Source organism: Ananas comosus, linkage group 14 (assembly GCF_001540865.1).
Source record: "Ananas comosus cultivar F153 linkage group 14, ASM154086v1, whole genome shotgun sequence".
NCBI lineage: Eukaryota > Viridiplantae > Streptophyta > Magnoliopsida > Poales > Bromeliaceae > Ananas > Ananas comosus.
The window spans coordinates 11,112,142-11,137,383 of NC_033634.1; the positions used below are offsets into that span (position 1 = coordinate 11,112,142).

General features: G+C 34.9%; 2 protein-coding genes across 12 annotated transcripts; one reads left to right on the top strand and one right to left on the bottom strand.

The window, feature by feature from the left end:
- LOC109720838 (probable galactinol--sucrose galactosyltransferase 2) lies at positions 186 to 6,491 on the bottom strand. Of its 2 annotated transcripts, none has more exons than XM_020248177.1 (14): positions 6,103 to 6,491; positions 5,093 to 5,325; positions 4,699 to 4,789; positions 4,545 to 4,593; positions 4,366 to 4,457; positions 4,079 to 4,186; positions 3,855 to 3,980; positions 2,736 to 3,146; positions 2,188 to 2,329; positions 2,013 to 2,080; positions 1,793 to 1,927; positions 1,454 to 1,677; positions 755 to 843; positions 186 to 653 (listed from the first exon to the last, which is right to left on the bottom strand). In XM_020248177.1, exons 1-14 carry the CDS (start codon positions 6,459 to 6,461, stop codon positions 384 to 386), a joined length of 2,397 nt encoding a protein of 798 aa, XP_020103766.1. In that variant the 5' UTR covers positions 6,462 to 6,491; the 3' UTR covers positions 186 to 383. The 2 variants fall into 2 exon arrangements, with proteins under 2 accessions (XP_020103766.1, XP_020103765.1); XM_020248176.1 differs by having other exon boundaries at positions 5,093 to 5,352.
- On the top strand, positions 7,461 to 21,514 carry LOC109720421 (general transcription factor 3C polypeptide 3-like). 10 transcript variants are annotated; one of them, XR_002218916.1, is made up of 20 exons: positions 7,462 to 7,913; positions 8,001 to 8,109; positions 8,329 to 8,436; positions 8,732 to 8,913; positions 9,520 to 9,715; positions 9,954 to 10,208; positions 10,444 to 10,590; positions 11,126 to 11,204; positions 11,352 to 11,465; positions 11,559 to 11,710; positions 12,716 to 12,834; positions 13,407 to 13,530; positions 13,624 to 13,695; positions 14,359 to 14,485; positions 14,709 to 14,823; positions 15,255 to 15,439; positions 15,524 to 15,636; positions 15,788 to 16,030; positions 20,564 to 20,785; positions 20,882 to 21,514. XR_002218916.1 is itself a non-coding variant. In XM_020247520.1 (20 exons), exons 1-19 carry the CDS (start codon positions 7,624 to 7,626, stop codon positions 18,579 to 18,581), a joined length of 2,745 nt encoding a protein of 914 aa, XP_020103109.1. In that variant the 5' UTR covers positions 7,462 to 7,623; the 3' UTR covers positions 18,582 to 18,606; positions 21,220 to 21,514. The 10 variants fall into 10 exon arrangements, 8 of the variants coding, with proteins under 8 accessions (XP_020103110.1, XP_020103111.1, XP_020103109.1 ...); XM_020247520.1 differs by lacking the exon at positions 20,564 to 20,785 and adding an exon at positions 18,567 to 18,606 and having other exon boundaries at positions 21,220 to 21,514; XM_020247519.1 differs by lacking the exon at positions 20,564 to 20,785 and adding an exon at positions 18,567 to 18,587 and having other exon boundaries at positions 21,220 to 21,514.

Below are 25,242 nucleotides of genomic sequence, written 5' to 3' on the forward strand. Positions count from 1 at the left end.
AGAATTTATATTTTTGATCTGTGTATTCATAATAAATACGGCAGATATCAAAATTAGGAACGAGCCAGTCCGAAATATAACCCAGTGATACAAATCAGTTAATAATATCACCACCCTTTTGATTCTTCATAAGGAGATAGAACATGTGCCAAAATATTCATTTATTTGACTAAATGGGAATTCGATTATTACTGTAAACATGGAAGTATATACATATATACTATGACAAGAACATTACACAAAGAAAATGCTTTCGGATTATAATCATGTTTAGCAAAAATCGACAAATGGCATCTATTTGTATACGTATTTTCCTATTAGGATGCCTTTATGTATGTAGATTGCAAGAATTAACATAAAAGAAAATGGCTAGAAGTGTAGCTTTAAAAATAAATTTCTATCTCCCAAGAATCAACTCCTGAAGGAATCATTAATGTCAAAAGATTATTACCATTATTAAACTCAAAGTCCTTGTCTTCGGAGTTCAAACCGCAACTCTTAGGTTCTCTACTTGAATATGCTCCAAAGAGACCGCAACCTCTTCCTTCGACGACTAAACAATCGTCAGTGAAGTGAACAGCTTTAACAGCTCCGCCAGAATTATACATTTTCAGTAAACCGATTGGCGCGAATTGAATGTTTTGACTATAAGCCTGCTCAAGCAATGGATAATGAAAGTGGTTTATGTAAGAATCTATGATGAACAGCTGCAGAATCTGTTTAATATACAAAATAAGGATCATACGTAACTCACCTTAATTGGAGAAACTGTAAAAACCACGCATTGAAGAACTTTAAGAGTAACACTCCATGATTTGTTCTTTGGGAATCTAGTAAGAGAACCTGAAAGAAGTAGTCACCGTAAATTTAACTTTCTATGAAGTAGTTCCACTCATTGCAGTGCAAGCGATATTTAATCGCAATTAGTCTCGAGAATCATTTGGCACAGCACGAGTTCAGTTGAGCCTAAAAGAGCCTCTAACAGGCTAATTAATTAACTACTTATGACACAATACGTGCAGAAATGAATCTCCTTCTTGTTCAAGCACAGAATGATGAATTCACCTGGTATCGTGTTTGTTATTTGTTTTATTTAAATAAAATTTTGTATATCAAAAAGTGTAGAAGTGGACAGTGGATTGCTTGCAATCTTTTCATCCAAGATCTTTACTTAACAAAAGACAAAAACTTCAAAACTACTTTTTTTTTGCTTCCAAACATTACTGAAACAAATTGTCATCTATCACATAGCCGGATGGATTGTTAGCTAATCGACTATAACAACAAAAGAAAAGTTTTTCCTCCAATGTATCAAATTATGTAGAATTAGTGTTTAAAAAAGTAAAAAAAAAAAAAGGGCAGCCATACCAAACGAGGCCTTAATTTTTCACTTTCTGAACAACTGTAAACCATCCAAGCACACAGTAGATAGAAATGAGTTAATGTAGAGTACCAGCATTGAAGGAATAAACTGCACAATCACCAGTCCAGTTATTATTTGCTGCAACCTCTTCGAGATACTCGATATCATCAGATCGAACTTTCGCACTGAGAGTAGTTGCCTCAGAATTAGGGTTGCTGAGACTGCTATCGAGGCATGGCCAAGTTCCTGCTCCTTGGCAATTGAAGATGCCAAGAATTCCATTGCATGCATTCAGATTCCAAATCTTCAGCAGACTGCTCAATTAAAATTTAAAAAACAAAAGAAGAAATTCTCATACATTGAAAGATATAAACATAATAGAAGGAACTTAAGACATTTTAAAAGCTCAAAAGAAGGCTCCATATTGACCTTTTCCCATCCATAACTGGGTCAGTGAACAAGCAATCCCGAGTAGGCCTTCCCGGATATTTAGCTCTTAAAATTGATCCATCAGGGAGTACGAGCTTTTTAAGTAGCTCGAAATCATGATGGTTAGGTTTGTCACTGTAAATTGAACACGTACTAATTAGAAACTACTAATTTTGGTGCAAAGTAGTGTTGAAGAGAAATACAAAAATGAGTACGTTACCTGATATAGATTCCACACCCACCCAATGATCTTGCTGCTGCATGAAACTCTGCAGCATAGTGCTGGCTCTGAAACCATAGAAAAATGTCAAAAAAATGACCAAATAAAATAATCCAATCATATCATGGTAACAAACTAAAATTATTTAAAAAAAAAAAACAAGAAAATTACTCACATAAAACATATCCCAATCAGGTATGACGACCTCTCCGAGAAAGATGCTGTTGAATGCAACAGCAGCAATGTGTAGTGTCTGCGACGCTTGGTTTCTAGGCATGTAGTCATCTGATACTCTGGTAATCGCACTCACTTTCAAACTGAAATAGTAATTTTCACTAGCTGAATAAATATATCACTGGCATAAAACTTTAGTATATACAAAGTCCAGAATTTTTTTTCCGGATGGCATGTGTTGATTATTTGAGACATTGTCATTTGGTCTCTGGACTTTCACTCAAACATTTTAGTCCCTAAGCTTTCCATATTCTAAAATCGCATCCCTGTGCCCCCATGTGATTGTTTGATATACCTGACATCGGGTCACATGCCTAGCTCATAACTTAGTGAATAGCAGATACTTCGAACAATGAAGTGCTGTTATGGGTGTCATTGAGATATATTCAAAAGTTCATGGGTTGAGATGCGTAAAAGACAAGTTCAAGGACTAAAGTAGTGACATCGTGAAAATACAGGGACTATTCAAGCATTTTATTGACTGATCACCTGTATACTGAGTCGGTATTATGACCCATGCAGCAAATGATGCTGTTGTCCTGAAAATTCTTGGAGATAGACTTCTCGAGCGCATCATGAAACTGACTTGTTAGAGAAACTCGACCGCCGTAACCACTTCCGAGTGTTTCGAGAACATTTTGTACGTCCACTTTGACTCCGTCAACATTCTGAGAAACAAGATAGCTATGATAGTCGTTGTAGAATTCGAATACGGTGTCCGGGTTTATCATTCCGATGCCATACTTCTCCATGCAATCCATGGTCAGGTCTCTTAAGTGTGCAAGATTTCCCGGAGACTGAATTGGGTATACTAGCTTTGAGTTATATTTCTTTGTTTCTGGTGCTTCCCAGTGAACTCCTCCCCAGTATCCCATTAATGCGTGCCATACATAGACATACCTAAATGCTGTTAGTTAGAGACATAAAAAACCGAAGGGGCTACTACATATATGTGCAAACAAAATCATATAGTAGTTTCCATACATACATATATCCTCGGAAATGTAGCTTGTTACCTTGTAATTAAGTTTTCAAAGGATATAAAAGAAAATTCAGATTTTGCCAGGATATATATATATATGGACAGTTTTGTGAAGGCGTTTTGAATACGCAAGGATTGACTAGCCGCGGCACAATTCTGTGACAGTTTAGTGCTGGCATGCCAGCATTGGCACATCAGTTGGTGCCGTAATAAACCATCCGCCTTGCCAATGGCCTCGAAAGCTTGCGTGATGAGTTCTATAGTGGCCAGTAGCTTTAACAGACATCAAAGGCTGCAGATGGTGGTTCCATGGCATTCCGGCACAGAGAAAGGATGCAGCAGCAGTTATGAACTTTTAACTCGATAGGAATTATAACCAGGTTACTTAACGGGTTTCAGACATCTGTAGAACCATCATAGAACCTCTTGAGGCCCTCTTGTGCAGTAATCAAAGCATACTACAGCACAGTGACCATGGCTGTGCCGATTTGATACCGGCATAATACCAGCCGACATGGCACGACACTCGTAATCCTCGCATATACTTAAATACTCTCAAATTGAATTACTTCATACAATTGTTGGATTTTATATTGTACGAAACTATGAGCAAACAAAATACTTACTTGAGTCCAAAAGTCTTTTTTATACCCGTAATGAAATCTTTTAGAGACCTGAACTCTTCATCTGGACCAAGACTGATATTTCTGAACTTGCTGTTCTCTCTCACACTAACTAATCTGGCTCCATACCTGTGAAATCGTAGAGCCAAAACTAAACTTTCAGAACTTTCAAGGAATATTTATTTATCATTTCATGGCAAAGAAGAATTTGATTGTGGAAAACATACTGAGATCCTTCAGCTGATGGTTCACCTTCTTTCTGGAATTCATTTTCCGTGTCTTGCCAACCGTCATCTATGATAAGAAATCTTGGGGGAGTCCCTCCTTCGCATAAGCTATGCCAATTAAAATTGACAAGCGGCATTAGTTAACTAAAAATGCTGCATTCAATTCAAAAGCTTAATACAAGCCCCTATAGCACATGTGGTGAACTAAAGGGAAACATTAACGTAATTAAGATATCAAAAACATTAGAGAAAGTTAAAAGAGAAGTTGTGGGACAAGAAACAGATACCTCTTAAGGCCATCCATGATTCCTCGCGGGTTTACATCAAAATAAAAAGCATCCCAAGTGCACCATCCGAACCAATCTAACATTGCGGGCTTCTGCTTCAACAAAAAAGAAAACTGCACTATCTCATAATAGCTTCCCGAAAAAGCATCAATACCAGAGCTACTGAATCTTGTACTTGCCTTTTTATGTTCACGCACCGTAAAAGTTCCTTTATGTTTCTCCAATATTCTGCGATTCTCATAGATCATAGCACATCAAACTTTAAAGGAGAAAGATATTTGGGTCGATAGATAACATGAAAAGCAAATGATGTTTACTACAATTGAGGCTCACTTCATGGATTCTTTCATGAGATCGAAGGGATTGTTCCCGTAGTTTACGAGTACTGCTTCTAGGAACTGAGATTGTCGTACAGCAGGATCACCTAAAGGTCTACAAATACATCAAATTTGTTGCAATGTAAAAATGGGCAAATTGCACAAGTGGTCTTCAACCTTTTTAGGAGGTTTCACTTCGGCGACAATTAGTTGGCTATTAAGTGGTAATTTTGTCCCATTCGATCAACGTTTAGTGACCCAGTTGTAGAAATTAAAAGGTAGAACCAAACTTAAACCCCAGCAAAAAGTTGAAGACCCATGATGCAATTTACACAGGAAATAAAATTCTGAAAATGATCAAACTATCTGCAGAAACAATGGGGGTAGAAGATAGTTTGCGAAACGGCTACCACTTTCGATGCAAAACTCAAGCTCGTCTGAAGAATTCCCTTGCAAACTGCTTCTGAATAAGCCATCCAACACAGGCAGTAGTAGGATATAAGTGATGGGGTCTTCAGAATTTCCATCAACCTCATTGGAAACACTTTTATCTTCCTTAATTTCTAAGAGCAACATTTGGGTCTCCTGCGGGATATCACTCGCAGAATTTCCAAACCGAGGTATCATCCAGAAGATCCTGAATCTAAATAAGCAAACCAGGCAACAATCCCTGTTAAGAGAGTAAAAAATCACTTATCTTGGAGTCAGCGAGAGGGAAAAGACAGCAGCATTGCTCTCCATCAAATTCACACATGCTTCAAACAACCGGATTTTCAACCAAGAAATTTACATGAATGCATAGCATTTAATTATTGTTTTCTTTTATGCAAATCTACAACATAGTTCACAACAGACTAAATAAGAAATTTGTTATCGATACAACGAATTTATAAGAATAAAAATTTATTGCAACTTGGAGTAAAGCTGTTCGAAGTTCCTCGAAACAACTCAAATGAATAATAGTAGCTTCTCTTAAATTATGACACTTTGGCTTCTTTGATCGTTAATTTAAAGAAAAATGATTTTATTATCATACACTACTAAAATTTACAACAAAAATCATACTGTGATTTGGATATAGCCCATAATTCCGATAAATGCCAAGCTTTCGTAACATCTCTTATCCGTGCACATGGCATGGTTCACCTAATATCTACTACGCACGTGAGCGCGGATATGGAGCCTATTCATGATTCATTTCCTACTAGGTTAGATCAATCTCTTGGATAACAAATATTGAAAATTATTGCCGAGAAATGGCAAGTGAACTGATGCAAAGAGAAGATTCTTAAGTTTTTGGGCAATTTGGGAAAATAAACTGTCCAATGCCCTAAAAGCACACCAAAAATCCCTTTTTTCTCACATATAATTACATGAATCTCACGAAAACCACAAATCAAGAACCCAATTGAATCCATACCGAAGAACCCCGATCTTGAAGACGTGGCGGCAATCCTCGCGGTCGGCCACCGCCCCCAAGAACGAGGCCGAGGCCGAAGCTGAAGCCGAATCCGACCCCTCACTGCGCGCCGCAGCGGTGGTGATGTGCGAGAGCGTAACGTTCTCGGGAACGCCCGAGAGCGCCTCCCTCCCATTAACCCTCAAAACCCTATCTTTGATGAGGGGTTTTGTAGCCAAACACACGGTGAAGCGGCTCCCCCGTGCCCTACAATGCGATTTGGGGGCGCCATTGATGAGGAGGGAGAGGGGGAGGGGCGAGAGAGATGAGGAGGAGATGGGGTTGGGGCGAAGGGAAAGAGGAGGGGATAGGAGAATCATTGGGTGATTGGTGGTTTTTTTTTTTTTTTTTTTTTTTGAATTGGACTCGACCGTTGGAATAGTGGATAGGGTTACAAGTTCCCGGGAAATGAAGAGAGAGAGAGAGAGAGAGAGAGAGAGAGAGAGTTTTAGGGAAGGGATGGTTAATGAATACGCATATTCAAAATTTTATCCAAAATCCGAATCTGAACGGAGCAAAATTTATTCGATACAAAATAAATATGGTTTCGTATATGAATATCAAAAACAAAAATTCGGTGGATATGGATTTTGACTATATTCGACCTGAGCCTAAATCCGAATCCGTTTTTTAATCCGAATTTTTAAACGAATTTAAAAATTAGAAAACAAATTTTATACGTATTATATACGTACCGAATTTTTGCCGAAACTGAATTAACTAACTCTGCTCTTACATCCTCAATTTTAGCAGTGGAAAATTTTTATACGTAATAATTCGGCAATAAAAAAAAGTATGTATAAATAATCTGTATTATTACTAGGATATTTTTATTTTTATTTTTTCGGTTGTTACAATAGAACAAATTAAAAGTAAATTAAAAGTAAATTATCTTGAGAGGCCCGGTTTGGCCTAGCTTTTTCAAAGTAATTTTAGACTTAAAATTATTTTTAAACTCTGTAGAGTGTTTGGTAAAGACTCCTGAAAAATCTGCTTTTATTTTTGAAAAGCAAAAAATTGATTCTTCAACCTCTAAAAGCAGAAGCTGAAACAACCTGCTTCTCAAAACTGATTTTTAGATAAAAATATTTAAAAATTAATTTTTTTTTATTTTGTTTTGTTTGATTTGTTTAAAAAAAATTATCTAAAAATAAAAATTATAAATCCTAAACACTAAACTCTAAATAAAATTGAACTTTATATCTTGTTTTTAAAATTTTATAATTTTACCGTTACTACATTTAAAAAAAAAAAAAAAATTAATTTTTNTACCGTTATTACATTAAAAAAAAAAATTTCAATCTGCAAAGTGAGCTTTGAGCTTCCGCTCCTTGTCCTTCTCCGATTTTTTTTTTTTCTTTTTTTTTTCCTTGATCCCCTTCAAAAACCCTACCCGCCGAAGGGGACGACGAGGACCTTCAATCCCCGTGACCTGCATCGAAACCCTAACGAAACTTTTGAGGATCTGTTAGGGAGTTCCAGATGGAGATAGGCGAAGGAGGAGGGTCTCGGCATGGAGAAGAGGAGAGGAGAGGAGACGAAGAAGAGCAAGAAAAGGAGAACGAAGAAGATGTAGCGGTGGAGGAGGAGGAGGAGGAGGAGGAGGAGGGTGATGATGAGGAATACGCAATAGAATTCGATGAAGAGACGAACCCCCTCGACTTCATTGAGGAGGCCGCGGATGGCGTCGAGCTCTACCAGCAATTCGAGCGGCTCGAGTACGAGGCGCTCGCCGAGCGGAAGCGCAAGGCCCTCCAGGACCGGATAGATCGGTGGAAACCCTAATTTTTTATTTTTTTTTAAAGTTTTTCGTGAATCATTTGTTCTTACATCTCTGTTGGTGGTGTTTGTTGCTGTAGGGGTGAGCCCTCCAAGAAGCCACGACGAGATGAGTTCTTGGGCGCCACAATGGAAGAGATCAATGAGATGATGAACTTTGGGATGCGCAGGAGGAATAGGTCGCGAGCTGTATGATCTTTTCAACTTCGATTTTGTTCTCTTCTTGTTGTTTTCGTTGATGCATTCTTTTCGATATAGTGTTAGGCAAAGCTGGTTTTGGAACAACTAAAAGCTCTTGCTTGAGTTTTAGGAGAATTGGGTTTTCGAGTTCTTTGCATGAGTTCTTGACTAGCTCTGTTTTAATTTCTTTTCTGGAAAAACAAATAAATGCCTGTTTTCTTTGATCAGCCTAAGAAAAGGGGGAGAAAGAAGGGGTCGAGGAATAAATTCACCCATGAAGTTAGTCGGAAAATTGGTGATGCTACTCTTCATTATGCATCTGGAGACTATGAAGAGGTTAGCCATTCTTTGCTCGCATACATTTGCTTTGCTTCTATAAATTTTTTAGGGTGAAACATTGGTAGTGGTGAAAGTATTTAGCTACCATCACAAACTGAAATTAACTACATAATTATGATTTTTTTAAGTTTGTTCAATTTTGTCTTGTAAAATGATTTTTTAGCTGACCGGGTATTTTCTTGACTCATGATTACTGTGTTCTAGAATGTCATGCAAATCATGGTATTGTTGAAACCGCGCATATATCCACTTGTATTATCTATTTATTTATTGATCTTTCTTCTGGATACAGGCAATTCCTTTATTGGAAGAGGTTGTGTTGCTTGCGCCAAATTTACCTGATGCATATCATCTACTTGGACTAATATATGAAGCCATGGGCGACAGAATGAAAGCTATTAATTTTCACATCCTTGCTGCATACTTATCACCGAAGGATCCGTCATTGTGGAAAAAGCTTGTATCTTGGTCAATGTAAGCCCTTCAAAACTTCTTGCTTGAATTTTAGCTCAAGAATGGCATGACCATTCTTTCAATACTATGTTGCATTTTGTAGTGTTTTTGTCCTATTTACAGCACTAGGAATACTACCATTTTGCCACTCATTAACTGCCATTGTCAGATAATACATGAAAACAATTAATTGCCCTTCCATACTATAGATATACATGTGTCATTGTTAAACATACTGGCTATTCAATCTTATGTATGCTACTACTATAGATATACATGTCATTGTTGAACATACTGGCTATTCAATCTTATGTATGCTACGTTTCGTGAAGCTAACACCTTTATTAATACCTGGAAAAAAAAGGCTTTTTCAGATTATCAGTCTGTTAATTCCTTGCTTGCTTGTCCATACAACCATGTGTGCGCATGCATGTGTTTATTTTCGTAAACGACCCCATGATATTATATCTCAAATGGTCGCATCCAACATTTCTTATTTCTACAATCCCGTAAGTATCAGTTTTGAACCCCCCCTTTTTTTTCCTTGTCCGACTGTTGGGTTATTTCATTCTTTCTAATAGGCAACTGGTGGCTCTAGCGCTGACTGTTTTGAATCTTCTGGCACAGAGAACAAAAGAATAGTGGTCAGCTTATGTATTGTCTTAAGAAGGCTATAACTGCAGATCCAAACGACGTAGGCCTTAAGTTTGACATTGCTTTACTGCAATTTGAAATGGGGGAATATAAGAAAGCTGCAGAATCATATGAGCAGATACTAGAGATCTATCCTGCCAACATTGAAGCACGCAAAATGGCCTCGAAGGTTCTTATTCTACAAGTTATTGTTTGCATTAGAGCTTCTAATGTTACGTGGTATTCGCCTACATAATGTGCATCTCACTTTCAAATATATGGATATTACTATTATGAATTTTTTATGTAGGATCTAAAAAATAGCTATCTAAAAGATCTTTAGTTATAAAAATCTTCACAGTTTGGATTTTTTTATTTTTGTTTTTATTTTTATTTTTTACGGAGTCTTTCTTTTTCTCTTTCGCCAGATGTATCGGAAATGTGGTCTACCCGACAGGGCAATCAGTTTACTTGAAGATCATGTCAATCTTCCTAATTCTAAAGTGGACTTGAATGTTGTAGATCTTCTAGTTTCCTTGTATATGGACAAAAATGCACATAATGAGGCACTTAGGCATATCGAGAATGCACGGCTAGCACTTGGCTTTGAGAAACTGCCTGCAAGTCTAAACACGAAAGCAATAATCTGCCATGCTCATCTTGGAGAGATGGAACCTGCTGAGGTTTGTGGTTATTTCTGTTGCTTTCCCATATAACTAATTCACTCACAAAATCAGACTATTAAGTGCTTCTTTGTTTATTTTTTCCTCCGTTCTTGCTTTCTATCTATGTGACATCACATCAATTTTTTTTTTGAAAAAAAACCTGATATCGATATAGTGCAAATATTGTTGTTAGTTTGAATTACATTCTTATTCAGATTTCTTCTCTTTCTATTGGGCTTCCATCCGTTTGCAGGTCTTTTTTCAGGATATTCAAATGGAAAATTCTCCGGCTAAAGGAGATTGGATATTGGAAGTTGCTGACTCATTTGCTTCTTTGGGGCAGTATGATTATGCAGTAAAATTGTACTCCACACTAGAGGAGATTGTTGGTGATAAAAATGTGATTTGCTTATATTGTTGCATTTCCTTTTTATGTGACAATGTACAAAAATTTCTTATTTACATTACTCAATGTTGACAGTTCTATCATAGTGATTTATCATAAGTTTTTTTTTTTTTTTAATATTTTGTTTATTTTACTCAAAGATTTAAGTGCCCTGGCACGGGGTCGTGCCGGAAACTTGCCGGCACGGTACAGCACGGTGGGTGCCGATATGTGCCGGTCAAAAAAATTCTTGTGTGCCGACACATAATAGCATGAAATATTTATTTTCTTTAGCAACAAAATATTCTAACTATTTATTATGTCTTTTTATCACATCTTTTGAACTTTATTGAGGAAATTACTTATTAATTTAAAGAATAGAGGGTTTTTAGCTGCGCCATTGGCACGTGGTCTGTATCGTGCCGGTATCTTGTTAGCACGGTACGGCACGGTGGATACAGCCCGTGCTGACAGGCACTTAAAACCTTGATTTTACTTTGTTTCTTTGTAAAGGATTATTGGTAACTTCTCTTATTTCAATTATCTGCAGGGTAAATTGTATCTTAAAGTTGCTCAATGTTACATATCCATGAAGGAAAGTGGAAAAGCTATTCCGTTCTTCTACAAAGGTCCTTTTCTCCATCTTTCACCATTGCTAAGCTGCAAGAACAACTATTAGAATCAGACTGTTGATATCTTTTAGTTGCTCTACAAAGTTTTTGGGAATAAGTATTGTCGATTTCGTATTCTTTTACTGAATTCATGATCTTTTTCAGCTTTATCTAAAATGGAAGACGACATTGCTATCCGATTAACTCTAGCCTCCGTCCTTGTAGAAGAGGGAAAGGAAGATGAAACTATTATTTTGCTTTCCCCTCCTAAAAGTTCAGGTAACTCAAGCTGAGGACTGATTTATAGAATCAAGGTGGTTGCAATTTTTATTGACATCATTCCAGATTTTACATAACCACTCCTTGATACAGATATTGCACAATCCAAACCTTGGTGGCTTAATGGGAAAATTAAATTGCAGCTTGCAAAAGTTTATCGTGACAAAGGGATGCTGGAAGCCTTTGCTGATACTATCTTTCCATCACTTCGTGAAACATTAATTATTGAATCCATGAATCAGAAGGTAAATTTGAGCTCTCTTCTGATGATGATTATACATTTTTTTTCCCCGTCTGAGTGATTTGTAAACTGTTACTTCATTAAGCTTTGATTTTAGTAATTTGGCTTTTATGGCAATCAGAAGACTGATGCCATCATTATTTCGGATTTCACTGAGAGTAACAATTTTAAGCTGCTGCAATATTTTTATTCTTGCTTTAGGTTAGCTTTGAACTGAAATAGCTATTTGGCAAAAGGTTTACGTGTTCTGTTTGTTTGTTTTCGGCATAGCAACAAAGCAGTAATTTTCTGTCCTGATATAACTATTTATTACGGGAATTGATTAGGAAACATAATTGCCCTTGCTTTCTAGGTTTCATAGCAAGAGTCAGATATTTGGGAACTTTGTGGAATCTATAATCTCTTTTGCAATGTTATCTTTCTATGTGCAAAAATGGTTTGATATAGTCCTTCCAACCAGGTGTTCAAAGCTGGGAACAAAGTTTTGGTCACTGCCATGACAATATTGTTATTCCTGTAAATTTATTGTAATTTTGCTTCTTAGTTAAGTTGGTAAAGGTTTTCTCTTGTGCTTCTTTTGCAAGAATAATGATGATTGTAAGGCTTCAGATGCATAGTGATGCTTGTGTGAAAGAGACTTCCTAGAAAAGCATTTGAACTGTTTTGTCAATCCTTTCTGTTATTTTGGCACAACTTGTAGATATTTTTCCAGCATATATAGATGTGTAGATATTCATCAATTTGTTCAACTTTTACCCTTTATTACTGCATCAGTGTAGTGTCCCAGAAAAATTTGAGAAAACTTTTATTTTTTTTTACAGTCGTGGAATGTTACTAGGTATTGGTCTAACAATTTATGTCATCGACACTTTTACTTTATTGTTTAGATCATTTATTTGTTTGTTTAACTTTGTGCTCTTTGAATTCTATGGTAGGCTCTTTGTTCCTTAGTTTCATTTGTCATTTGTTCCTCAGTTTCATTTGTCATGTTTGTGCTGTCTTTAAACAGGTGCGACCTGCAAAAAAGCTCCCAAAAACTGTTCTATTTGAGAGAGCCAAGTTGTTGGGTGAACAACAACCTCAGAACATTTTTCACGGGTTTAAACCAATCGGAACAACAGCAGAGTTGTAAGCCATATTCATTCTCTTGCTTTAGACAGAATGGTCATAACACTTCAGTATTATCACCTTGGAATATATAATAACAAACTTGTGTCGCATTGCATTAGTGTCTGATGAATGGCGATTTCCATTATTACATGTTGTCAAAGAATCAATGCAGGGATTTACCCTAGTTGAACAGCTAAAAGCACATCTCTGGTTCATTCTGTTTTAGTTTCCAACTTTCCATATAGAAACCAAAAACTGAAAATAAATATTTTATTTTTCTTTCAAAACAAACTGAACTAAAGTATTTGTTAAATGGAATCAAGTTAACTGGGTTGGCTAGTCTTGGTTGTGTAATTTGGTTGGAAATCAAGTAGGTGCACAACCTAAAAACTCTTTGGTAAGAGTTTGTTTTTACTTTATAAAAGCAGGTCCGTAATCCTTTTTGTGCTTGTTTTTAGTTTATGCATCAGTAAGATTACTCGGTAAGTTATCTAAGCACATCATTTCAAGTTATCTAAGCACATCATTTCACTTAAGTGCCTCGAATTTTATTTCTAATATTACTTCTATCATTGTTATTATGTTGTTAGGGCCAAAGCGGCTAGAGCAAAGAAATTGCTACAAAAGAAGGCATCTTTAAGAGCTGAAAGGAAAGCAGCAGCAATAGCTGCTGGCTTGGAATGGCAAAGTGAAGATTCAGAGGATGAAACTCCGGTAGATTAAAAATTATGATGATTCTGTTACATTTGATGTTATGAGTACTCTTCATTGAATGGCTCAAAACATCTCTTCTTTTTTTTCCTTTAGCGGAAGGAAATACAAGAACCTCCTCTTCCAGGACTGTTAATGAACATGGAGGGCCATCAACTTATATTAGATGTCAGTATTTTCTTTGCCTTTCTCTCTTTTTTAATTCACTTTCCACCTATTGGATATGTTTAAAATATATGTTTTGCAGAATAAAAGCCCTGGAGTTACACTATAGTTGCTTTCTGTTATTCATGTTTAATAGATTCAGTTGATGATTTAAAATGAGTAAACTAGTTTGTTAATTTTTTTTTTCTGTGCATAAATTTAGAGTAGGATGGTTAAAAAGGAGAAAGTTATGTTATTGTAATGTGTCCATTATGATGGAAAGGAAGAATTTATAGAATGGTTAGTAGCAGTCATGCTTTATGAATTGGAATATTGTGCAAATGAGAAATGATGTATGCAAAATTGAAACAAGAATACTGAAGTGGATGTATGAGTTTACAGGAAAGTTAGAATAGGAAATGACTGTCTTCAACACAAGTTAGTACTCTGTGTTATCCAAAAATCACATAATACTATGTGCCCCATTCTTGGCTGGTTCGTATGGGTGTACCCTCTTATGTTAGGTGATTTGGTATTGATTACTCTTAGGTTCTACACTGATTTGTGTGCTGTCCATTGTGTCTTACTGTTCCAAAACTTTTGCCCCTGATAATTCTATGAGCTAGTTTCTAACTAAAGAAAAAGCTGGCATAAAGTCTTTTTTGATTTTTCTGGAGTAATTTGCAGCTTTGCAAAGCATTGGCATCATTGAAACGATATCGGGAGGAACTGGAGATTATTAACCGCACTCTCAAAGTGGCCAACAATGCATTATCTGAGGAGAAAAAAGAAGAGCTTCGATCATTGGGCGCACGTAAGAATTGTCTTCTTTTTCTAATTATTGGTGATTTCCCTGTAACTAGAAATGAATTATCACCCTGACTAGGCTTGCATCTTAAAATGTAAACAGAATTTTTTTACTTCTATGCAAATAGTACTTGTAAGCTTTTTGTCAAGGTGTAGGTGGGAGTACAAAGAGTTGCTCTGCTGAAACATCAGTATTTTTCCCCTTAATGTCTTTGTTTTCCTCCCTTCAGAAATTGCATATAGCACCGGAGATCCGAAGCATGGATACAATTATGTACGTCATATAGTTCAGCAACATCCTTATAGCAATGCTGCGTGGAACTGCTTCTATAAAGTTGTTTCAAGGTAATTGCTAATGATGCTTTATTGGAGCTATGGGGTCAATATATTCTTCAAAGCTCATGCTTTGCGTGAAATGTTGTTGCAATTCTCAACCTTAAGCCTATGTGAAAAGTCTGATCGGGTGCATGCTATTTTATTTACCAGACAAGTTCTTCAAATATTTTTTTTATTTATTATAACATGTTTATATGTTTCTCAGGCTTTCTATTCTATATAAAAGTTGATGCCAGTTCCTGATGCTTTATCTGTTCACATTTAATTTCTTTATTTTTAATCGTTGTGATCTTATATCGAACAATTATTGCTGTGATTTTCATGTTGCGAATGCTAAGCCTGATAAATTTGGTTAGAATGTATTAAGAGTAGGTGTGTTTCCGGACGGTTTCTACATGTCGGATTAAACAGTTTTTTCTTTTGAACTTAATGCTTTGCAGAGTGGAAAATCGGTTTTCGGGGAAATTCCTAAACCGGATGAAGGCAGCATGGAGAGACTGTGTACCACCAATAGTTATTAGTGGCCATCACTTTACTGCAATTAGCCAGCATCAAGCAGCTACTCGTGATTATTTGGAAGCTTATAAGCTGCAGCCTGATAATCCTCTTATTAATTTATGTGTTGGTATATTGTCTCAACTACCAGATCGATCATTTCTGCGCAGAAAATGAATATGTGGGAATTATAATAATTTTAATTTTCTTTCAGGCATCTCTTTGATTAATTTAGCTCTCGGTTTTAGGCTTCAGAACAAGCACCAGTGTGTCGTCCAAGGGTTTGCATTTCTCTACAATTATTTACGCATCTGCGACAACAGCCAGGTTTGATTCCTTTTCAGGTTCTCTTGTTGTTTGCATTTATCACATGCTCGTCATCATCCTTAGCCATCTCACCTGCCTCTCTTTCCTCATCATCTATTGGGGTCGAGCGATAGAATGTCTAATTTGGTAGTGTTGTGGTTTTCTGTTTTAGGAAGCTTTGTACAATGTAGCTCGGGCTTACCACCAAGTCGGCCTTGTAACACTTGCCGCTGCTTACTATGAGAAGGTTCTAGCAATTAAGGAGGAGGACCACCCGATTCCCAAGCTCCCCTATGAGGGTTCAAGTACTAGAGAAAAAGATCTGAGGCCAGGTTACTCTAACCTGCACAGGGAGGCCGCTTATAACTTGCACTTAATTTACAAGAAAAGTGGAGCAACAGATCTTGCGAGACAGGTACTGAAAAATTATTGTACGGTTTGAAACTATTTTGGGTTTTTAAATTATCTATGCGTATATAAGTTATTTGTACTTCAAAAATAAATTGGCTAAAGAAAATAATTAAAAAGAAAATTCTTTCCCCTAGCATCAAATACACTTGTTTATCTAAATATATTTTATCTGGGCTTGGGTCAAATAACCCCTTAATCATTTTAAGGCCATATTTTGTCGATTTTACAGCAGAAATAAAGGTTAGGAGTAGGTTTTATCCCACAGTGACTTGTTTTCCTAGTAACCTACTTCTGGAGGAGTCTCTTAAACCAGTGAGCAGATCTTTTGAGACTTCTCTTCGGACCGTTGTTAAAATCCACATAATTTATCCCGAATCGGACACTCTAACCATCCACCCACTCAAAGTTATCTAGCAATGACCAGGTGAAATATCCTCTCATGTCGACACCGTCGCTGAAATAGACCAGCATAACAGCCCAAGTGATTCTAGTCCAAATTTTGAAGCGTAAAGCACCTGATGGCTCGGCGCACGTAGAGGAGATGCTTCTTGTAGTAACTAACTCTGGTGCGGTCATTTAGGGCTTCTTTAAGAGATGCAGTCTTATTGTTGTACGCATCAACACCTAAAGAAGAACAACAAAAGAGAAGTAAATAACATTGTGCTCGCCATTTGATTAGATAAACCACTCATGATACTGAACTATGAGCTTCATAATAATGGACATGAAAGGGGTTGTCTCACCATTCTCTGTAATGTAAATGACTGGGTTGCTGTACTTGGACTTGGTATAGAGTAAGAGTTGTCTCATTCCTGGTGGGTAGATGTAAAGCCATCCTGAAGCAGCCTGTCAAACACCTCTGGGTTTTAGAGCTCATTATATAAAATCTCATTTTTGTCACCTATCTCACTCCTAAACCCCAGGTTAGTTCAGTGGATCTAAACCTTTTTTCTCTTCTTTTTTAGTTGGAAAGTAATGATGCATACCTGTGGTCCAATCGGGATCCCGTTGCGAATTGCTGTAGTTTCATGTTAAATAATAATAATGTTAGTGCTGTGAGAGGTCAAGACAATATATAGGAAGAAGGTTTTGGGATGCGGGTAGCTTTTTTTTTTTTTTTTTTTTTTTTTTTTTCAGTCATGAGTTTTACCTGCTGCATTAATCTGTGAATCAGTGGAAAAGCTTGCATTAACAATGTTGGAAGGAGGAGGAACACTGTAAAGGGGTTGTTTGGTTGCATGCATTTCTAACTGCATTGCGGTTGGAAATGCATGTATCTATTAATTTTTTTTGGTTTGGTGTTGTTAGGTTCAACTGCTGCAGTTGCATCTGCACAAGAAGGCTCAACTGCAGCAGTTGGTACTGCAGCGAAATTAGCTGCAGTACCAACTGTTCCAGTTGAGCCGGAGTCGGCTCACTCAGTAAAAAAATAAACAAAGTGTGATTTTTTTTTCATACGCTTTTTTTTTTTATTTTTTTTTTCCAAAAATACATATTCATGAAATCTGATAGGATTTAGTAATGCCTCTTAGGGTCAATAATTTTTTTTATACGCTTCTTATTTTTCAGTCTGCTAGTTTAATAATATCTTAATTTTTATTTTGACCAAATTTATAATATATTTACATTTAAAATTTATTAAATTCATACATNTTAATTTTTATTTTGACCAAATTTATAATATATTTACATTTAAAATTTATTAAATTCATACATAATTTTATAATATATGAATTATATATAGATATAAAATTCTTAATTTATAATTAAAATATGATTACGTTACGCTCAGAAGAGGTAATCTCACATTTCTATCTAAAAATTGACAGAATTTACAAATACAAATTTCAATTGTAGACTACTAAACAGAAAAAATGTAAATGCATAAAACTAAACAGACTAGATGTAGTTATGACTGCAGCAACTGTATGTATTTTCAACTACACTGTTTTTGTAACTACATCCAACCAAACGGCCCCTAAGTGTAGCTGACAGTATAGTGGTTAATCCCAATGAAATCATATGATCCCTTAAGTAGCTTGGATTGCTTTTTAGCCTCCGTTTGGTTCGGGATTAAGTAAAAGCTAGTTATTCCAGGGATAGGGTTAAGTTCAGGGTTAAGGTGGGGTTAGAGTAATTTTGTGTTTGGTTGAGAATTGTATTTAGTCCAGGAATAAACAAATTAGTGTTTGGTTGGAGTAGATGAAATAAGAAGGATAGTGGTTGGTAAAAAGGTAAAAAGACCAAAATACCCTCACATTAATCTATTGATAGAAAAGCTTTTATTTTTTGAATTTTAATTTATATGTTTGCAATTTATTTTGAGGAGTCAAATTAAATTAATTTGAGCGTAATTTGTTACCAAAATTATTTTTCACTACTCTTTTGTGACTTTGAAATTACCAAAATTTTACGAACAATTATTTTAATTTTTTCTTAAGTTCAAATTTCACGAACAATTGCATTTCGCGAACAACTATTTTACAAACAATTGCATTTTAACCCTCAAAAAACACTAATTTACAACCTTTCAATTTCAGCCCCGGCAGAGGTGAGTACTGGTACGCGATTTCAAACCCGGTTTGCGCCGATAACACTTTAACTTTCGAAACTCACTTCTAACCATTCCAACCCGTACTTGGTGACGGCGAATAAAGTTATGTAGTATACAACATGTCATAGCAATCAAGCATTGCACTTTATACGGATACAGTGTTGCTATATTGAGAATTTTAAAATGCTTCTTCAAAATGCCAAATGTCTTCTCGATCACATTTCTTAATTGAGCGTGCCGGTGGTTATACAAATCTCATGGATTTCGATGAACGCGGGCCCGTGTGTTAGCGTCAAATTGACTAATATGGCAACGCTCTTTTATATAGGGTGCAAGAAATCTATCTGTATTTGCGTCTCCTGAGTCTACTAAATAATACTTACCTGCGAATAAGATAATTACCAGTTGTTAAGTACATGTGAATTATCAGTAATATAATCATATATATATATATATATATATATATATTATAAGCGGAAAATAATTAGCATCGCTACCTTCAGGAACAACGAGAACAACGAAACCACCAATTTTGCACGCCCATCGAAGTACTTTCATATCGTCAGCAGATCCTTCCCAATCTGTGCATACAAATATAAAATTTTGATTAAATAACACAGCAGCCATTATATTTTGTGAAGTAAATTCTTTCCGACAGCGAAATGGTGCTTGTTTGCTCCTTCGGACTACTACTGGAATATGTGTTCCGTCGATCGCACCAATAGCATTCTACCGTTGAAAAGAAAACATGAAAAATATTATAGTAATAAAATATTTTTATTAACACATGTATTATATATATAAACGTGCATGGTTATCTTGAAAGGATGAAAATTTGGATTATCCCTAATCCTTGGATGCACGGCAGCATTAGTTGATGGCAATATTATGTACTCATCTTTTAGCCTCACAATGCTACGTACAGCGTTGTTAAAATGTCTGCTGATAGTTTCTCCTGAATGTTGGAATGTTTCAGCAAGAATCCGGTTTGCCGCGCCATGGCCTATGCCAAATAGAATTATGGCTAACTGCTTGTCAGCAGTCATATTTCTTGTCCTACTTATCAACCCCCTCTCGACTAACGCATCGTGGAGTGCAATAAATGTAGTTGCACTCATACGAAAGTGATGGTAGCATCGTTTATGATGACCAGACGAAATATCATACAATATTTGATGTCCGGTAAACGGCCGAGTTCGACATCTTTGTCCAGTGACTATATTTGCAAATGTTGGATTTTCTAGCTCAAGTTGCATTAAATGCTCGAAAGATTCATCATCATCATTCGACAACCAGTCAAAATAAGAGCGGGTTGCCGGATAACTCACCTAATGAAATCCAACATTCAGGTGCTCGAAAGATTCATCATCATCATTTGGCAACCAGTCAGAATAAGAGCGGGTTGCCGGATAACTCACCTAATGAAATCCAATATTCAGGAGAATCCAACATTTAATGCAACTTGAGTTAGAAAATCCAACATTTGCAAATAGAGAGTCCCCAGACAAAGATGTCGAACTCGGCCGTTTACCGGACATCAAATGTTGTGTGATATTTTGTCTGATCATCATGAACGATGCTACCATCACTTTCGTACGAGTGCAACTATATTTATTGCACTCCGCGATATGTTAGTCGAGAGGGGGTTGATAAGTAGCACAAGAAATATGATTGTTGACGAGCAGTTAGCCATATTTCTATTTGGCGTAGGCCATGGCGTGGCAAACCAGATTCTCGCGGAAACATTCCAACATTCAGGAGAAACTATCAGTAGACATTTTAACAACGCTGTACGTGGCATTGTGAGGCTAAAAGATGAGTACATAATGTTGCCGTCAAGTAATGCTGCCCGTGCATCCAAGGATTAGGGATAATTCAAATTTTCATCCTTTCAAGATAACCATGCACGCTTATATATATACTACATGTGTTAATAAAAATGTTTTATTACTAATGTTTTTTATGTTTTCTTTTCAACTGTAGAATGCTATTGGTGGATCGACGGAACACATATTTCAGTAGTGGTCCGAAGGAGCAAACAAGCACCATTTCGCTGTCGGAAATGGTTTACCTCACAAAATATGATGGCTGCCGTGTCAATTGATCAAAATTTTGTATTTGTATGCACAGGTTGGGAAGGATCTGCTGCCGATATGAGAGTACTTCGATGGGCGTGCGAAACTGGTGGTTTCGTTGTTCCCGAAGGTAGCGATGCTAATTATTTCCTGCTTATAATATATATATGATTATATTACTGATAATTCGCATGTACTTAACAACTGGTAATTATCTTATTCGCAGGTAAGTATTACTTAGTAGACTCGGAATACGCAAATACAGATAGATTTCTTGCACCCTATAGAGGAGAGCATTACCATATTAGTCAATTTGACGCTAACACACGGGCCCGCGTTCATCGAAATCCACGAGATTTGTATAACCACCGGCATGCTCAATTTAGAAATGTGATCGAGAAGACATTTGGCATTTTGAAGAAGCGTTTTGAAATTCTCAATGTAGCAACACCGTATCCGTATAAAGTGCAATGCTTGATTGCTATGGCATGTTGTATACTACATAACTTTATTCGCCGTCACCAAGCAAATGATAACATATTTTCTGACGAGCCAGATGAACAGGACGCTGAAGATGAAGAACGCGTTTTTTAGGATGAAATGATGACTCCCAAAATGGTGAGGATCTCCGTGCTAATATTACAAACTAATTGTGGAGCAGTAGAACATAGTTCGCTATAAATTTGAAAATTGTATTGTTATTTGGTAGAACTAAGTGCAGTGGTTGTATTGGAATTTGACTAAACTAAGATGTTGATGTATGAGATGCATATGGTTTGTAATACTTGTTTCTTTGTAACTTTGGAACATGTAGTAATGTTAGAAATTGTGATGAGCTTTTCTTGTTTGCGTTTGTTTATTTGCCAAATGTTGATAGATCACGTAGGTAGATGTAATTGTTAGCCAACTTTGTTATATAGTTGTACTCTTTCACACTGTTTTGGTTGTATATGTAATTTTTTTTTATTCAATGTGTTGTTATCTTTGTAACTGTTCGTTGATGTGCAAATTGGCTTGATGTATTTAAATATTTGTGTATTATATCGAATATTCGAATCGTAATGCTAATTTTTATAAAATTGATCAACGTGTTGTATGAGAGTGATAAGTGAAGTGCAAAAGTTGCCTTGTACGCGTTGGGATGGTTAGAAGTGAGTTTCGGAAGTTAAAGTGTTATCGGCGCAAACCGGGTTTGAAATCGCGTACCAGTACTCGCCTCTGCCAGCGGCTGAAATTGAAAGGTTGTAAATTAGTATTTTTGGATGGTTAAAATGTAATTGTTCGTAAAATAGTTGTTCGTGAAATGCAATTGTTCGTGAAATTTGAACTTAAGAAAAAATTAAAATAGTTGTTCGTAAAATTTTGGTAATTTCAAAGTCACAAAAGAGGAGTAAAAAATATTTTTTGGTAACAAATTACGCTCAAATTAATTTAATTTGACTCAAAATAAATTGCAAACATATAAATTAAAATTCAAAAAATAAAAGCTTTTCTATCAATAGATTAATGTGAGGGTATTTTGGTCTTTTTACCCCTTTATCAATCACTATCTTTCTTATTCCGTCTACTCCAACCAAACACTAATTTGTTTTTTCATGGACTAAATCCAATTCTCAACCAAATACAAAATTACTCTAACCCCACCTTAACCTGAACTTAACCCTATCCCTGGAATAACTAGCTTTTACTTAACCCCGAACTAAACGGAGGCTTAGATTTTAGTGTTTCGGATTTAGAATTTTTATTTTTAGATAATTTTTTAAAAACAAATGAAACAAAACAAAATAAAAAAATTAATTTTTAAATATTTTTATCTAAAAATCAATTTTGAGAAGCAGGTTGTTTCGGCTTCTGCCTTTGGAGGTTGAAGAATCAATTTTCTGTTTTTTAAAAAACAGGAGCAGATTTTTCAGGAGTCTTTACCAAAACACTCTACAGAGTTCAAAAATAATTTTGATTCTAAAATTACTTTAAAAAAGCTAGGCTAAACAGGGTCTAAATCTTATACTCCATTCAATCAAAAGCCAATATTAATTCTTATACTAATCTTATAAACGTTTTAGGCAGCATTTGCTTCGGTAACGAGAAGGGAATACGCCCTTGTTTTCCACTTTTGTTTCCAAATATAAATTTTTGTGCTGAAAAATAGTAATTTTCGGTTCCTGAAATAAGTTGGTATAATCTAGTATAAAGCAGGAACTGCTGTTCCACTCTGAAATAAGTTGGTATAATCTGGTATAAGGCAGAAACTGCTGTTCCACTCCTTCCTTGGAATAAGCTTGTTCTCAAATGAAAATAAGATTAATTAAAGTCTTAATTTAATTTTAATTATTATAGTATAAATCATTAATTAATCTAATTAATATATTTAAATTATTATCCATTGCTTAAATAATAAAGTAATTAATTAACTTATAATTAATTAGCTGCTTAATTATTAATAATTTAATGCGTTTATCCACAAACTAATATTTATATTGATCAACTGTTAATATTTTTATTAATCTAATTATTTTTTTTTTACTAGTTATCTAATCAAAATAATTTACTAACTAACTAAAAAGTTAAATTATTTTTATAATTAATTACTTAATTAATATATTTTTATTATCTTATAAATATTCATACCTAATAAATTTATTAATTTATTAAATTATTTTAATTAATATATTAATTAATTAGATAAAATATTTTAATTTAAAATTATAACAGCTATTCCTCATGTTCTAATCTAACCATCGAAATACTATTTACCTTATTCGCAAAAACAATCCAATTTTCTTTCAAACGCAAAGTTGGTTTAGTTTCTGCTCATACTTGAATTTGTATCTATTTCTGAAATAAGCAGTTTTTATTTATACCCAAACCAAATGCCACCTTACTGAAAGAACAAATTGGTGTAGTTCATTCAGATAATAAGATCAATTTCCGTGGAAGTTTTCCGCATTCAAAGCTAAAGGTCGAATCAATATTTGCATCGTCGATACCAAACCTTGCAACGTGGCAATTTATATTAGAATATCGAAAAAAGGTAAAAATATACAGAATTTATTTGAACTATGGACTATTTTGAATTGACTATCTAATATTTTAAAATTTTGATTTTACTACCTATTCGTTGTAATTTGTTTGATTTAAGTCAGTCAATAATATTTTGACTTTAAAATTTAAGCTAATTATTATATAAAATATACTAATTAAATCCGTATGGATAAACGACGTTTCAAATTTTAAAGCCAAAATGTAGATCGATGGAAATCAAATCAGTTAAAAGATTGAATAGTAAAATCGAAATTTTAAAAAGTTATTATAGCCAACACAAAATAGTCCATACTTAGAAAACTTCAGTATAATTATGCCAAACAAATGCTAAAATATAAAAAAATCTCCTCGTAAATATATGTTTTTTTACTTTTATTTCATGACTTTCAAAAACCTATATTTTATCTTCTTAAAATTTCAAGTTGGTGCATTTAGCCCTCCTTTCTCCTCAGTCAGAGTTCCATTATGTTTCATCCATTCTTTATAATTTATATTAAAAATATCATTGAAAATAATAGAAATATTTTTATTTTTTATTCTTATAGAACAAGTAGAAAAAATTTGATCATTTTATCATCTTTGTTACCGCCTGACCCGTGAAAATATTTTTAAATTTTTATAGGAGGATTATAAGTATTTTAGCAAAATTTAAAAAAAACAATTAATTGTGCTTTTTTTATATTTAGCCCCCTCCAAAAAAATTTACAAATAACCCTAATAAATTTATACTAGTGTAGTAATCCGTGCGATGCGACGGACAGAAAATTAAAAAAAAATAAAAATATTAATGATATATTTTTTCATAAATTTTTGAATAATTTATATTTGATTGATTATAAATTATTCAAATGTGTAAGTAATTTATATGTATGAGTCAACAGTTTTAAAATAAGTGAAGACATTACATGTTTGCTAAATATACTTTATCATCATATTTTATATCAATATTAATAATAAATTAATATAAATATCAGTTAATTTTCTTTTTTTCTAAAAAAAGTCCTTAATGAGAATTTCTAAAAAAACAAAGAGAAGAGAAAAAGGGCAAAGATTTGACCGAGCTCGGTTCAAGCAAGAAAAAGGACATCGGTTCGGTTCAAGCAAAGAAAAAAAAATCTGGCTCAGTTCAAGCAAAAAAGAAGAGAACTTGAGCTAGTTTAGGATGGAATTCTTATTCAATAATTATTGGCTTAGTTCAGATAAACTAAAAGAGAAATCCGGTTCAAAGATAGAAATATATAGAGCAATTGGTTTGGTTCGATCTAATAAAGTAAGTTGACCCGGTTCAACATTATTGATTTGGTTCAGATAATTAAAAAAGAAATCTAGTTCAAAGATGGAAATATATAGAATAATTGATTCGGTCCAATGAAGCAAATTGATCCTGTTGTTCAAGCACAAACAGAGAAAAATTATATAATTATTTGGAGGACTTGAGCTGGTTCAAGGTGACACCCAATAACCCGGTTTGGTTCAAACAAAGAAAAAGAAATTAGTAGAGCCCACATTTAATTTAACAAAAAAAAAAATGAAGCCATGTGGCAA